General features: G+C 36.6%; 1 protein-coding gene across 2 annotated transcripts; it reads left to right on the forward strand.

Annotated features, from left to right (window-relative positions):
• Positions 1–1,294: 1,294 nt before the first annotated feature.
• On the forward strand, positions 1,295–14,689 carry LOC135688908 (stromal membrane-associated protein 1). Of its 2 annotated transcripts, XR_016144097.1 has the most exons (11): positions 1,295–1,504; positions 3,259–3,392; positions 3,707–3,792; positions 4,872–4,971; positions 6,064–6,141; positions 7,125–7,355; positions 8,229–8,337; positions 9,783–9,872; positions 10,646–10,998; positions 12,468–14,345; positions 14,400–14,689. XR_016144097.1 is itself a non-coding variant. In XM_065205966.2 (10 exons), the coding sequence occupies exons 1-10, from the start codon at positions 1,399–1,401 to the stop codon at positions 12,738–12,740; spliced, it is 1,560 nt and encodes a 519-aa protein (XP_065062038.2). In that variant the 5' UTR covers positions 1,295–1,398; the 3' UTR covers positions 12,741–14,689. The 2 variants fall into 2 exon arrangements, 1 of the variants encoding a protein (XP_065062038.2); XM_065205966.2 differs by having other exon boundaries at positions 12,468–14,689.
• The last annotated feature ends 1,611 nt before the right edge of the window (positions 14,690–16,300 follow it).

A 16,300-nucleotide genomic window follows, 5' to 3' on the forward strand; every position in this document is an offset into this window, starting at 1 on the left:
AATATACTTCCCACATCTAAATACAGCATCAGAACAGAAGCGAATCTCTTGACGTGATTATAAAGGTCACGAACATTTCATAACATCATTTATGACATCATAATAGGAAACTCTCAAGAATCTTAAGAAACAATGAGTATTGAAATTTCCAGAACATTAAGAAACCGGAGTACTCAACATCGACCTTTGTTTCTTATAAAGAAAAATTAGTGTGATCACTTTGAATTTCTTGGCGCTGTCCCTGGTCTATGGGGAGATGAGTCTTTATCAAGTAATCAAAATAGAATCATGTTAGGAGTTTTTATTTTAAAGTATTTATTTGCTTACCTTACTTTGAAGAGGCCATGAAAGATTTGAAAATCTATTAGCTTTGCGTGCTGTACAATGTTATAGAATAAAACTAGGAATTTCTGCAATAGGAATTGCTTACGCGCTGAGCAATGTAATAGAATGAATTCTTAATTTTATTGAAAATTCATTAATTTTTTGCCAGAAATAGTTAAGCATCTTCTACTTGGCAAATGTTATTTGTGAGTTTTCGCACATGAAACGAAGTAATTGTAGTAATTGGAGCTACTTATGCCCTGTCTCTCTTATAGAGACTGTGGGTGATGAGGAAGATAAAATCTGGTCGTCGATTTTAGAAACTCCCTCTGAATACTTTCGAACCAGAATGCGGAAAAACTGATCGTGTACAAAGGAATTTGCTTAGATTTTTAATCAAAAATTCCTGTCATAAAATAAACTCTATCATTTCCTTCCACTCAGAATAGGAATTGAGTCTTTATCATATTCTTTTGTGATTGAGTGTTTAAGCTCTATACAATTTTCCATACGAATATTGTTTATAAGAATATTTAGGCTAAAAATCTTAATATTAAGAATATTTTAAGAATGTTGCTTAGCCTCAGCTCGAATATTTGTGTCTTATTTTTCAACAGTTGCTCGAATTCAGGCTCAAAATTAAATTATTTTAAAAATATCAAGGCTGGGAACAATTCATAGCAGTCCTATGAAAAAGTTGATAACAGTTGAACAGCAAGTGAATCAGGTTGCGCCAAATAAAACAAATGGCAAGTGTCCTCAAAACTGAATCCGGCTTCCTTTGGTTTGAAGACATTTCCGTCATTGACAGCTTCTGGTATATATTCCCGAATTCTTTTTCGTCCAAATTTGTGCACTTAAAGACCCCCCTGCTACAACTCATTTTTAATGTAGTTTTAACTAAATGACGTCACTATCCAGGGGATTTTTTACAACGTCAGCCTACGGAAGTTGGTTTGCCAACGCATTCCGGGTTCTTGTCGGGTCTTTTCAACTAGGAGTTTTGAGTTAGAGGGCAAAAATATAGCTGCTCTCTCGCACCCACATTGCGAAAAAGCAGCTTTAGAACTAAAAATGTCTGCAAAAGGGACCAAACAACTTAAAGAAAGACACCAGATCATTTTAAACGACCTTCTTCGCGAAGAAGTGAATCGCTACTGTGCTGACTGCCGAGCAAAGGGTGAGAGATTTTGGCTAGGCCTTATTTGTTTTGGTCGAAGTAATACTTGCGGCGTTATTAATTTGTTTGTATTTTATCTGATGGTGTTCCTTGTTATGCAGTTTTTCTTAATATCTCGCTTTACTTGACAAAATTTTTGCGTTGGTAGTGGGTTTCGGAACAAATACGATGACAACTGGTTAGGTTGCCGAACCGTGTAGTCCCAGTGATTTGCTATAATCGTTGTGTTTAATGTCGTCCTTTCTTCCCTAATATATCTGCGTCGCGTGATATACGGATTTTATCATAAACCAAGCTTATTTGCTGATTTAAAAGTTAATTTAAAAGTGTCAATTCCTAAAGAAAATCGCAATGTGTTGCATTTAATGTTTAATAATCATTTTACCATTATTTAATTCAATTTTTTTAACATAACTTCGTGAGGTGAAGGACATCGGAAGTGGACCATTGCCTGTTAATTTAACTGATTGTCTTTCACAAAAATATAAATGCTTTGCAACTAGTATTTATAAATGAACTTGAATTATTTTTCTTTTGAAAGGTTCGTCAATTCAATGACAAGTTTTTTAAATTTTAACATTAAAAACATCACCATCCTATGCAAACATTGGCATTATTTTTGGAGATATTTCAAATAGAAAAAATATGTTATACTTGAGCTCTTCAAACAAAGCTTCAGGATTTATTCCTGATAAGATTTTTTTTCAACTTCACAAAAAATATGGATGTTTTGACAATGAAGGGGTGTGTATGTAAAATGCGCTGTTGATGTACCCCTACAGTGATCAAGAGATAAAAAATTAGTGGACTTATTGCATTACTATGTGTGTTGCATATAAAATTACTTCTCAGCAAGATTTTTTTTCTCATACAACACAACATCACAATTTTAACTTTAGGATAATTTTACTAAGGGTCTGTTTGCATGAAGTGGGCTACTTAGGGTTTACCAAGGGTAGTTTCTGCATGTTAGATCATATTCACAAGTGTTTACATGAGGACACGATTTATCCCACTTAGGTTGGATGATTTCTTATTTGAAAATTATAAATGAGGTTTTTCTTGCTTTTGGCACCACAATAATGAATATCAGTTTCCCTCAACAAATGAATAACAAATGTATTCCTTTTCTGACCGTTAAATTTTTCGGTATGCACAGATTCGTACTTCAGTTGCACATAATTCTGATTTGGCATGAGACAAAGTTTTAATCAGGTCTTGTTTTTAAAACTGAACTGGACTGAAATTAAAGCTTTTATCGTTTTGCTGAATCCTTGAGTCTTTTAAAGATGATTATTAAATTGTTGCTATACTGTCTTTGCTTTCTAAATATAGTTAGCAAATAAATTGAGTACCAGAATTAAAATATAATGATTTGGTTGTTAAAAGCAGGTTGTTTTGATAACTAGTACATGCTCCAGATGTTGTGCTTTCAGCAATCAAACTATTATATTTCCATTCTAGTACTCTAGTACTATTTATTTGCTAACTATATTATTGTTAGATGAAGTACCACACACAACATTCATATCGTTTTTTCTTGATGATGGGATATTGATAGATGTTTTCAAGACCTAGATCTTATAAATCTTTAGCTGTGTGTTTCACCCAGACCTAGATCTTCTTAAAAGTGTGTAAATGAAGCAAAGGTTTGTTGGCAACTCAAAGCAGAATCATGGTAACTGGAATCAGTTGTCCATTGATGAAATTTGTTGTAAGTTGTAATCATAATGATAAAACTTAATCTTTTTCAGGACCAAGATGGGCCTCTTGGAACCTTGGCGTCTTTTTATGCATCCGTTGTGCTGGTATACATCGTAATCTAGGTGTTCACATTTCAAGAGTGAAATCAGTCAATTTGGATTCTTGGACCCCAGAACAAATTGAGGTGTGCTGTTTTATTTGAAATGTGAACTGTAACAAAAGTAGATGTCATTTTTAATTTCGTATACTCTATAGATAAGCTATAGCTTTAACAGAAAATTTTGACAGGAACTTATTGCTTTAAATCAATGTAACAATGTACTTTTATTCAAATTGCTCACTCTCTAGTTTTTAGTTTAAGGTGACATATCAGTTCTAGTATAGTTATAGTAGCAACATTTGTATCTTTTTTTCTGTTATCATACTTGTTTTCTAATGATAAAGTAAGCTTTTTAATTGACAATTAGCTTCTTTACATCAAACATTTTTATATTCTAGAGTATTCAAAAATGGGGAAATGGCAGGTGTGCAGAGTATTATGAGTGTTATTTGCCAGAGGATTTCAATCGTCCACACGGTGATTCGTATCCTTTTCAATATGAGACAAAGTTAACTGCTAATAAACCATGGCTTAATATGATAAGTGGGTAGTAACTGTGTATGTATTAAAACTGAGATGCTTTGTATCTATGCACAGTTCAATCTGGTGTCATTCCATAACAAGGATTTTCATATGGCAGTGCCTGCTAAAAGTACTTGGGACACCCAACCGTTTGCCTTATGCCTTATGTTTGCGCCCATTTTATCCAAAACAATGTTGATAGTTTTGGCAACTGTCAGACATGCTAGTCACAGGAAAAAACATACTTCCTAATCTCCTACCTCATTTTATAGTAAACCACCATTGTTCAAAGGGAGGAGGGCAGACCTGTCAACCCTCCTGGTTTACCCGAGAGACTCCCGGAATTGACTGCTTTATTCCGGTCTCCCGATTTTTTAAATTTTTCTGAATGTTCGCTGAATGTTTGATTGAACTGCGCCACATCTTATGCTTCAATTAGGGGTCCATTGTGTATGTTTTCTTTATACAGAGGTATAATTAAGATATAATGGTCACATTGACTTCCGCATGACAACAATTTTTTGTTAGTGTTTGCTGATTAACAAAAAAACACTAAAAGTTATTATGAAGATACTTCTCGTGGTCACTTTTGTCAAAAACTGTTTGCTGAGCACAAAATTTTATTAGGTATATTTATTCCTTTAACAAATTACTGTGATCTCCCAGTTTTTGACCAAATCTTTCTGTTTTTCTTTAGGAAAAATCTAAAATCTCCAGGTTTTGAAAAATTAAAGTTGACGGGTCTGGGAGGGTGATGACTGAATTTGGCCTTGAATGGTGATATTAGCAAGACTTTGACAGGCATTGTACTTCTATTTCTAGATTAATAATAAACTGCTGCAATACTGAAGGTGCTGTTGTTTAATCAGCACACACATTATTAGATTCGTGGGATGTAATCATTTGGAAATGTTGTTCCTAACAGCTCCCCCTGGTTAGGCAATTTATCCATTGATCATCCTAAATTAGCTATCTGGAATGAGTTCATGGTCATGTTTTATCATCTAGCACATCAATTTGTCTTCCTTAATGGCAATACAGAGCAATGGAGACCTTAATTAGGAATAAGTATGAAAGGAAACTTTACATCAAGAAAGATGGGGAGCCACCATTGAGGAAGAGTGTGCAAGCAGCAGTTAAGGTAAAAAGAAATTTAAACGGCTTTTGAGAGTCTTGCTGTCATTGATATCATTCTGTTTAATTGTGTAGCAAGTTTGTGGGTTGAGAATGGTTTGAATAGGATCAAGAGAAGTGTCTGTTAATGGGTTTTTAAGGTCTTTCTTATTCTGGTGTCTTTCATGATCTACTGAAGGGTGTTCTGTGGCATTTTCTTGGCCAAATCCTGCTGAAATATCTTTAGCCTGTCCAAATAATTTATTTCAAGATATGAAGTTCTAAGGTTTTTTTATGTCTTTATTTCCCATGTCCAGTCTTGTCAGCAAATGTAATACAAAATTAAATTTGAATAATATGGCAGAAAATGGATTCCAACATGATGTTTAACATTGCTAGAACCAATTTTTTAAACATAGATAGTCAATGTGTATTTTCGTACATGGTAGACCTATTCATTATAACCAGCCTTTCCTCCATCCAAATAGTACACCAACCAGGGCATGGCAACTGTTATTGTAGCCTTGATTTATGATTCATCTAAAAGTTTAATCATTTTTCAAGTTTAATCTGCTTAAGATGTTGATACCAGACAATGCAACAACCTGTTATTGGCACTGTTAATACATGACTTCCATGGCGTGTTGTTAAAGTCTGACAAAAAAAACTTCTAACTGGTCAATTTTCACTTCAGTTCATTTCAATCCAGTTCACTCCAGTTGGGCTGATTCACTTCAATTCACACTTCAATTCATTTCAATTCAGTTCATTTCACTTCAATTCAGTTGCTTCACTTCCATTCAGTTCTATTTTAGTTCAGCTCAGTTCTTTTTAGTTCAGTTCAATTTAATTCATTGTCATGTGGTTTTATGTCCCTCTATGATTATTATGCTATGTACATATTGTTTTGCCAATTATTTTTGCACTTAGATGGTGGTCTGAATGCAAAATCTTAGTTTTGTTGGTTTAAGTGCCAATTCACATATTATATACTGTTTAGTAGGAATCTTTACTTATCTAAGTCTCACCTATATCGTTCTGATCAATTGCACTTTGCCAGCAGACTGACATTAAAGACAAATAACATGAACTGTCATAATTTTATATTATTTGTTTTAAGCCGTTAATGGAAGAGAAGAAAGAGAAGCCAAAGGAAACAAGACAAAAACCTACACAGACTAAACGTGCTGAAACCAAGGTACGTATGATAGAACCACCAACACTCAAAACTCTGTCAGCGTTTACCTGAGTTGTATTCAAAAACCTAAATCCTTTTTTAAAAGAGCACACTTTAATGAGTACAGAGGCTTGCTTTTCCAAAAAAAAACAATATAAGCCTTAGATGAAAAACTTTAAAAAGAAATTAAGATTCAGTTTGTTTTGGAAAGTTTCTTTCATGTTGCAAAACAGAGGAGATTTTGTTACAAAATCAACAATGCTGCTTGAAAAACCAAACAAAACTGTCACTTCATTGACAATTGTCTTTGAATTAATTTAGAGTATATATATTTTCTATTTGGCATCCCAAGGTATTTTTTAGGACAATGAGAAGCTATTCTTATCGAGCAGTGTCCTGATCCTTCCTCTCTAAGTGACCACACCTTGTGATTCTTATGCCTTGAATTACAGAAAACTGGTGAATCTTCTCACTCTAGAAGAATGTTTTGTAATGCTAGGGACTCGAACCATGGGCCCTTGGATCTGTAGTCAGCACCTTTAGCTACTCAGCTATCATTGCACCAATTGATAATATAGCTTTAGAAGAATTTTAAACAAGAATGTTGGTATAGGTATACAAATTTACCTAGAAATAAGAACATGGTGTCTTGGCAAAAATTATCTGGTTCTGATGAAAAGAGAGTATAGCCCAGAATAGTTGGCTAAAGAACTTTTATCTCTTCAACTGTTCCAAAAATACCAATTTATGTCTCTGTATCATTCTAAGATAACTTTTTTTGCTCTTTTAATAGTTTCTTTATGACTTCATCTGCTTTCTGACTGCTCTGTTTTTCACCTCAGATTTTATAATCTCCTTTGCAAAGACTATTCATTAATTGTTCTGCAATTTTAAAAAATCTGCATGAAATACAATAAAATAGGCCCTTGATCACCTGATGTTATTTTCCAGACATTCTCAAACAGATTTAGTGGCAAAATTTGTAAAAATAGTTTTCTTTGCAGGTTGAACGAAAAGCAGCTCAGCCAGCCAAACCTGCTGCTGAACGCCAGCCCACTGCAGTTGCCGCAGCCCCAAAGCCACAAGTTTCACCAGTCATCGATCTGCTTGGTATGGATAATCCAAGTCCTGTCCCTGCGCAGCAGCCCCAACAGCCAGCACCTATCCAAAATGAAAACAATGATTTTGATTTGTTCATGCAGTCCACCCCAGCGAGCAGTGCTCTGCAGAGTCAGGTAAGGACACAAAATGGAATGATCCAAACCCCACTAAATCGAAATTTTCTTATTCCATCTTTAGTGCAATGTCTAGATTTTTTACCTGCATTAAGTTCAATTATACTTGATTGATCAGATAGAAGATGTTCTCATTACCATTCGCTCTTGAAGGAGTCTACTGCTTCCTATATATAAGTGACAAATTTAACTAAATATTCGAGACTTATCAGGACATAAACTGTGACATGCTTTGGTTTACATGCAGAAAGGTTACCAACTTCTAACAAATATGATTATGACCATTGTGGGTCAAGCTAGCAGTGACTTGCAGCAAAATGAGTCTACTTTTTGATGCCATAATTATTTATTGTCAATAAGTTTCTAGCTTATCAGTAGTTCACTTAGACTAACTTATAATCCCATTTTCCTTATTCAATCCTGACTGCTCCCATTTTTCCATAGGAATTGCTTTATCTATTTAGTTGTTTCTTGTTTTAAATTTATTTTTTAAGTATTTACCTATAAATTTACTCATTCTTTTACACAGATAGAAGTTTATTCGCCAACTGTCATGTTTCCCAATCAATACCTTAATTTCTGCCTGTTCCTATTTTCAGTTGATGCGCATTTTTTGAATTTGTAACCAAGTTTCTTAATTAAATGCTAGCAAAGTTTATTGAAGTTTTGTAGCCGCGTATCCATCTCACATGATGCTATGGAATGTAGTATTTGCAATGCGTATAAAGTTTTCAACATTATTGTGTTATTCAACTTATGTCTAGAGTTTGAACTTAAAGCATTGTATCTTGTGCTCCTTCTGTTGTATATTTTCATCAAATCCGAGCATCAGCTGTCCTGAATAACAATGCTGCGATTTTTTGTTCTTTGTAGGCTGGTCCTGCCTCACAAAATCCAATGAACGCTTTCGGTACACCTCCCAACATCAATGGCGAATCATTAATGCTTGAAGATAAAACTCCAGCTCCTGCAAACACAAAAGGTATATTACTGTGAAAAATTATTTTGTGATCAATATGGCATTTGTAGCAGCTGATAGCTAACTCTACCTACAATCCTAGGCACATGTTGTGACAAACTCATCGGTACCTGCCTTGTAGAGGTCTTGTAGTGTGTCTTAATCTCAGCTCCCTCCCAGGCAATCTTAGAGCAAGGTCCCCTTCCAAGTAGGTGTTGTCTAAACCTATTTCGCAGTGTTCCAATTCGCATGTACTAAAGTTCCAATGCTCAATGCGATGGCCACCCAAGTCCCAGATTTTTCCAGTCACAGTTCATTAAATGCTCAGTGCCGAAATACGTAATGGGCATTTTCAAGTTTACCACCTTTGTTTTTGTTTCTACCTAGCACCCAAAGTTAGTTTTGTAGACACTGAGAAGCTATACTTATCGAGCAGTGTATTGGTCCTTAGATTTCTGGGGAGTCTCCTAACTCAAAGTTTGGTCATGTAAGAGACTCGAACACCAAATCAGCCCTGTCAACCTAAAATTTTCAAAACCTGGAGATTTCAGCATTTTTGTTGAGAAAAACAGGGAGATTTGGTCAAAAGCAGAGAGATCCCTGGAATTTGTTAAAATTATAAACAGCATACCTGTCAAAAAAAGTCATGTTGAACAAACAGTTAATGATAACAATTATTGTGGGTAGGGTCTTCCTAATGGTTTTTAACGTCTTTGTTAATTTGTTATCACTAACGAAATACCTTATCTCGAAGAAAGTCATTTCAATCATGTTTGTTATAAGAAAATCTCTGCTAAAAGACAAGGAGAGACTGGGATAACATTATAAAAAACCGGGAGACCGGGAGAAAGTAAGCAAAACCTGGAGAGTTGACAGGTCTGCCAGATCCTTAGACTGTAGTCTGCGACCCTAGCCACTGAGCCATTTTCCTGCTCCTTCAGAACACTCCTTGTAGATTTATCTATATGCCATCATCAGATATCAACATGGAACTGAAGGGCAGGCAAATCCCAACACCACCTCTATAGAATTTTTGATTATCTAAAGTTGAGCTCAGCACGGTGCTTGGACATATGATTGTTGCATGGAATTTATTGAGAAATAGTGCCTATTTACTGGCTTTGCCGAGAGCCATCAGCCGTTACTCTACAAATTGCACTGGAAATATCAAATAGTGTGTCGTAAAGTAGAGAACTATGAGAAAAACTATTACCTTGCATGGTTTTACTCAACTCTAATTCGGTAAACAACATAATCTGCGTACAACACAAACGAGAGGTGTAAATGTCCTTTGAAACTAATTAATGAGGTGAACAATAAAGTTCGTAACCAACACAAAGTGTTCGAATTGATCTTTTATAGTTATTGAGCAATTGTGTGTATTGTAAAATGTTTTTGTATAAATATAAATAAGTCTCGAATCATTAGTTTCTGCTACTGATGTTCAAACGTTTCTCTGTTATTTTCAGCATCAATAATGTCTTTGTACCAGTCTGGAAGTCAGCAACAGAAGCCAATCTATGGTGTTCCTGGAGGGTTGTACGTCACACAACAACAAGGTTGGGTCCTTACTGATTACCCACTCCACCGTCTTTCATTTTAAATAGAATCTTTATCAGGAATCAGTCGATATATGAACGACACATGCACCATTTTCAAAGCAGAGTTAGTGATATTTTTCTAAAACGCCCTAATATCCTACACCCAGCCCTCAGGTTTACGTTCAATAAGGAAGAAAATTACTCCTTGCCATTTCTAGACGTTTTGAGCGAAAAATCTAACACTGGATTTCTTACATTTCTTACCAGTGTTAATCGTAAGCATACTTGCACCGGTCAGTACATGCGCTGGAATTCTTTTTGCCCAAAACAACACAAAATCAACCTTGTCAAAACTTGTGCACAGGACACCTATGATCTGCTCGAAAACCAAACTCCACGCAGTGCTTGACAACTTAAAACGACCTTTTTGGAAAACGGCTATCCAGAAGATGTCATTTCTCCTTAAACTAGAGAAAATATCGCAAGTTTTTCGGCTGTCCAAAAGTTCGGTCCACAAAATTGCCCAGTTTATCTTAAAGTACCATGGATTGGTAACATTTCCTTGCGATTTAAAAATCAGACTAACCATGCCATCACAAAATGTTTCTTTGCTGTCAGTCCTCGTATACAGTACTAGGAGAGCCCTTCCATCCATTCAAAAGGATTGCGTTCCTACCACCCGAAAAATTTCTCTTGTTTATGAAATAACGTGCCAGTGTAATTCTTGCTCCGTAGGACGCACAACCCAAAAATTTAATATTAAAATGTTTTTATGTTCTGTACATTTGTAGGGCCAAACACGCAAATGATGAGTGGTTTAGGGCAAAAACAGCCATCGATGCAGATGGGTCAGCCTTCTATGCGAATGGCCCGGCCTTCTATGCAAATGGGCCAGCCTTCTATGCAAATGGGCCAGTCTTCCATGCAAATGGGCCAGCCTTCAATGCAAATGGGCCAGCCTTCCATGCGAATGGGCCAGCCTTCCATGCAGATGGGTCAACCTCAGATCGGGATGAATCAGCAACAGATGATGATGAATAGACAGAATTTTGGAACTGCACCGTTAAGTATGGGCGTAGCACAACCAAATATGGGTATGCAGCAGCCAATGGGAATGTCGCAAAATCAAAACATGATGTCAAACGTAAGTGACGCTCATTTTAGAGGAATTTATCATTTAACCGTTTGTGATTTTTATTTTCTTTCTTTGCCTTCAATGATCCACAACCTCACAAGCAGAACATGTTGATGCAGAAGACGCACCACATAATATTTTCGTTTTTTTACTGGTTTCAAGAATCCCTCTAAGATAACTGAATCCCGTTTTGTTCCTGAACAGAAATGTTTCAGTTTTGCACCCATTATTCTAGTTCAATAATGATTAAATTTCATACCCGTAAATTTGAAGTTTTAGGAAGATGGACTTTAGTAACTTGATGGTTCTGATGTAAGATTGCTCTGTTTACTTGCTTGAGCTGGGAAGGCATTTTATGACCCCACCATTTAGCATGTAAAAATTTAAGAATATGCTCATAAGACGAGAGGACACTACAAATGTGTGATTGTTTATAGAGATTCAATGGAGCATATGAATTCAAATTGACATTGGTCATTTTACATGGTTTACTGTACATTTGTGCTATTCAGATTGTGTTTCAACGGCGCGCGGTGTTAAATCCCTCAAATAGGGTTTGTAACAGGTTCGAAATTGATTAATATTGGCTGCCATGTGTCTTGTGTAACTAACGGCAGAAATTCTTTTTCGACATTGCTAATATATTACGGACATGAATCTTCCATGCCACTTATAAATCCTGTCTATGTGCCAATTTTGGGCCTCTGCAAGTTGGAGGAACCATCTGAACATATAGCTTCTTATCGATGTTCCTCTGGTCTCTAAAAAAGCTACAATTGCGTGGTGCAGTGTGTAGATGAGAAAGCTTGTGCGTTGCTTCTATGAAAGGGTTTTCAAGTGAGGGGTCTGGAACACAGGCTACTATGAGGAGACTTATGATATTAACCTGGTTTGCGAAGATAAATTCCCGTAATGCCATCATGACAGTTTGATAAAGGTAAACGAAATATTTATGCGCAACACAGCCTATTTTAGTTACACTCTTGCTAGCTTTAGCAGTGCTATTGCTAGCTTTTTCGCTCTAAGGAGGTGTTCAGGCCTCATCTGCCAACAAAGTGAGTGAGACAGTCTTGGCAAATTTGAATATTCACCGAAAAAGCACCCACACATAGCTAAAAATCCTCGATTTTGAGAAAAACGTTGTTCAAAATTGCATTTTGCAGAAGCTCAGCCTCAGCTTGTTCTTAATTTGTTCTTAATTTTTGACCAGTTTTGAGGCTCGTGTTCTTATATAATTGTTCTTATAAAAAATGTATCTTGGGTACACAGTCAAAAAATGGGGTGGTCGTACGACCAAAGAAAATTCATTAAAAGCAATTGCATTTCAGCTGCAATACACATAAAAAGCCTTGTTTTGACTGCGTTTAGGAAAGGCTTCACTCATAGACTGACCGGAGGATGAACACTTTTCAGGACTCTGCTCAAGAATACTGCATTTCTTGGACTGTCCCGCTCATTTAAGCTTATTTTCTTTGCAGATGATGATGATGCAAAACCAAATGCAAAATTTGAACATGGGACCGAGAGCCCAAATGTCCGGCATGTCTGCACCACGTAATCAATTTATGGCCGGAAATTTCCAGGCATCTCTCGGACAGTCGATTATGGCGAATAGCTACGGATCAAATAGAAATATGATGCCTGCGCAGCAACCAATTCTAGTTAACGGCCCCGGAGCGGGGCTTTCAGGTGCTAGCATGAATACATCTCCAGCAATGGGACACACCCTAAGTAACCAGTTGTGGAAATAATAGTTACCGGGGTATTTAAAATGTTTACGGAAATATCAATTACAAGATGTTCTTTTAAAGAAAGTATATAGTCGATAGAACCTTGTAGATAATGATGAATACTCAATAACTCGTTGATATGAGGTCTATATTGCAACTCTGGCAAAACGCCAATTAGATTCCGAACTTGGTTTTGTAAGTTTGCTCAATGTTTTTCGTACAAAGAGTTCCAAAGTGATGACGTCACAAATTTTTCAATTTTAAACATTGTACCTGAATGTGATTTACAAAATGCCTCTAAATAAGCCGAATATCTTTGCAAGTTGGCCGAGATATGACAACATGAGCAATAGCTCTTGTCCTATCAAATCACTGTATTTTTGTCTTAGAGGTATTTAAATGTATTTTATGCCGTTCTTTCAGATTATGCGGTCCGAATTGAGAAATTCTAAAAATATACTTTTGATGACGTCACACTTTCATACTCTACCCCAACTTATGAGAATTTATTCGCTGAATTCCAGTCTGGAATGTAAATTTTGTACGAAGAGCGTTTTAAATGATATCTCTAAAACACTTAAGGTGAAGTGATGCTTGGATCTGTGTGTGATCAACTTCATCGTTCTTATATCTCAATTAAATTATCAATGTCGTCGTCGATGTAAATCATCATCATTATTATTCTCATCATCATTATCTTCGTTACTTTCCAATCTTTTGATTCCTACGATTTAATGGAACCTTTTACTCAACTATGCTAAAAATTAACAGGAAACATTACGTCTCTATCTCCCGGTCATAACAAAGTTTAGACATTTGTTTTCCTTTTCAAAGATTAACCAGCCAAGATCAAGATAGAAACATATGATCTTAATTTTTTTGTCCTTGTTAATTAATTCAGATTCGAACTTTGCAGCAAAATTAACTTGATCTCAATTTGTCTTCGATGAAATCATGTTACTTGTAATGTAGAAATTAAACGTTGCAGTATTGATAAGATGAATGTTACCCCTCCTGCCCCCCTCTCCCTCTAGGATTCTTACGCTTTGTTTGATGTAACGCGACTGTAAGGTCCACTGTTTTCTTGCAAAGGGATGCTTGGCCCTTGTCAACTCCCATAGAATGTCGCATTTCGAATCTGAAATGCTGTTGTTTTTGGCCGAATCCGAATCTGTAAATTTCTTAACGTGTGGTTCTTTGCTTCATCTCAACAAGACTACCGATTATGCGAAACTCCATCCGCGCTTTTCTGCTTCCCATTCTGGGATTGAAGGGTCGGTGGTCACGAATACACAACCCGCCACATTTATCCCTGTCTATACCTCACTGTCACTCACCCAGCGTCTTAATGGTTCTCCGTTATCCTACTTTTCTTAGATTCAACCATCAAGGATAATGGTACACAAAAGCAGGACAATCAGTAAGGATGTAGCCGTTCCTCGGGACAGTCTTTGTGACATCCACCCCTGTTTGAATTACCCAGAGCTGGCTCTCGACCCCCCCCCCCCCCCCTCCCTTGCCATTATCCTTATAGAAGATAGAAGGCAAGCGTTATAGACTTGCTGTCATCAGAAGATACCCTTACGTTTCTGCAACCCTCTCTTGTATAAGTAAAAAGTCTCTAAGGTCTTTAGCGAAATGTGTCAATCCAAGGTCTCTAGCGAAATGTGTCAATCTAAGGTCTTTAGCAAAATGTGTCAATCTAAAGTCTTTAGCAAAATGTGTCAATCTAAAGTCTTTAGCAAAATGTGACAAAGAGAAAAGTAAACTAGTTTGTAGATAAAAAACCCATTGGTCTCATGACTAATTAATCCGCTTTGACAAATATAGTTAAATATGGACAGCAACTAAGGCCTAAGTTTTGTGAAGACATTAACTATAAGCATGAATTGGTTGCGAGTAAGTTTCATACTAAGGTTGATCGATGTATAAAAATTGAAATATACTTCCAATAAAAGAGCTTTTCATTATTTTTCACGTGCTTCTGCTCCTCTAAAATTGTCACGACTTGAGCTGTTTGCATTTTATCCACCAAAAGCATCAGATGCTTAGCCTACCTGATAATTTTACTTTTGTTAAACACAATTCAATGAAGGTTTTGTTGGTAGCCCTTATGTTAGTTTTCTATCTTTCCTCGGTGCAATCACTGCAGCAAAGTGTGCCGAATACAAACCATGTTTGCAAACTGCATGGCGTGCAGCGTTTTAGTCCGCAAGATTACTTATTTAAATCTATGTAAGCTCGAAATTGGGATTACATTTGCCATAGTTTGCATCACAGGCCGATGTTCTTGGCCTGCTAACAATTCTACTAAGCCACATGTTCGAAGTCGCCACAAAGCAGAAAAACGCCACTGTCTGCAGCGCTTCTCCCATAAACTCTATCCGACACAGGCTCCTTTTAAATGAAAACTGAAGTGAATTGAATTGCATGATTTAATTGGCAGGAAAGGCGGGCAAACAAGGCTATTCTGTGACAAGGCTGTTGTCCGAAAAGTTTGCTTGTATTAAATTAATATGACAGGAGCTCCGTACAAAAGTTTTCACGGACACTGGTTGTACCGAAGCTTCAAGGCCTGAGCAATAATTATTGATGTATCAACAAACCGTTCAACAATTAAATCATTGGCTGTTGCTGTGCAGTATTTTTCAATGAAAAATGAAAGTGTTCAGACAAAGCTCTTGAACCTGGTTCCTGTCACATCTGGAAAAGCAGAAGATCTGTTTGTGGTGTTATGCACAGAGCTGCAACAAAATCATCTCGGAATAGAAAACCTCATTGGATTCTCCGCTGACACAATGTTGTGTATGCGCGCGCGATGCCTAAAATCCTCTGCGACCTAACGCTAGACCTAGAGAGCACGCGAGACAAGACGCCATGTTTTTACTCCGATCCTGATCTAATCTCATCTATCAACAACTCCAATCTGAGGCTAGTATAAAATGGTTTATGCCTAATACATTACACACAACAAATGTTATGTTCGGAAGCAACAATTCAGTTGAAACACGCATCAAAGAAGCCAGTCCATCTTGCCTTGTTCTGAAATGTATGTGCCATTCAACTGCACTCAGCGTTAGCTACGCTTTGAAAGTATTGCCAGGAAACATTGACCAACTAATTCGGAACATGTATTTTTCGCAATCAGCAAAAAGAATCGACCAATTTAAAGAATTTCAAGAATTTACAGACACTACGATTCTATGATGTAAGATGGCTGTCTTTAGGAGCTTGCGTAGGAAGAATTCTAGAACAATGATCTGCCTTAACTTTGTTCTTCCAAGAACAGTGCTTACATGACAGAATTCAAATGTCAGAGAAGATTGCTGTGTAGCTGGGATGCATTTTCAACAGGTTTTTCTTCACATTCCTTGATTTCATATTATATATAACAAACCAATTGAACACACTGTTTCAAAGCCAAAGTCCCAAAATACACCAGGTCTACACAGAATGTTTTTCTGTGTACAAGGCGGTCACGTCTTGTTTCTTTAAAGAGAAATTATTAGACTCTCAGATAGAGAGTTGTTCAGTCTTGATTACGGTAAATTTGGCCTTCCATTTTGAGCTGCATCAAGTGT

The sequence above is a fragment of the Rhopilema esculentum genome, chromosome 9 (genome assembly GCF_057945365.1).
Source record: "Rhopilema esculentum isolate cy_ngs chromosome 9, ASM5794536v1, whole genome shotgun sequence".
NCBI lineage: Eukaryota > Metazoa > Cnidaria > Scyphozoa > Rhizostomeae > Rhizostomatidae > Rhopilema > Rhopilema esculentum.

Coding starts and splice junctions, on each gene's coding strand:
- LOC135688908 (XM_065205966.2), top strand. CDS start 1,399: ATGTCTGCAAAAGGGACCAAACAACTTAAAGAAAGACACCAGATCATT. Junction 3,393..3,706: donor GGACCCCAGAACAAATTGAG/GTGTGCTGTTTT, acceptor TTTATATTCTAG/AGTATTCAAAAATGGGGAAA. Junction 8,338..9,782: donor AGCTCCTGCAAACACAAAAG/GTATATTACTGT, acceptor TGTTATTTTCAG/CATCAATAATGTCTTTGTAC.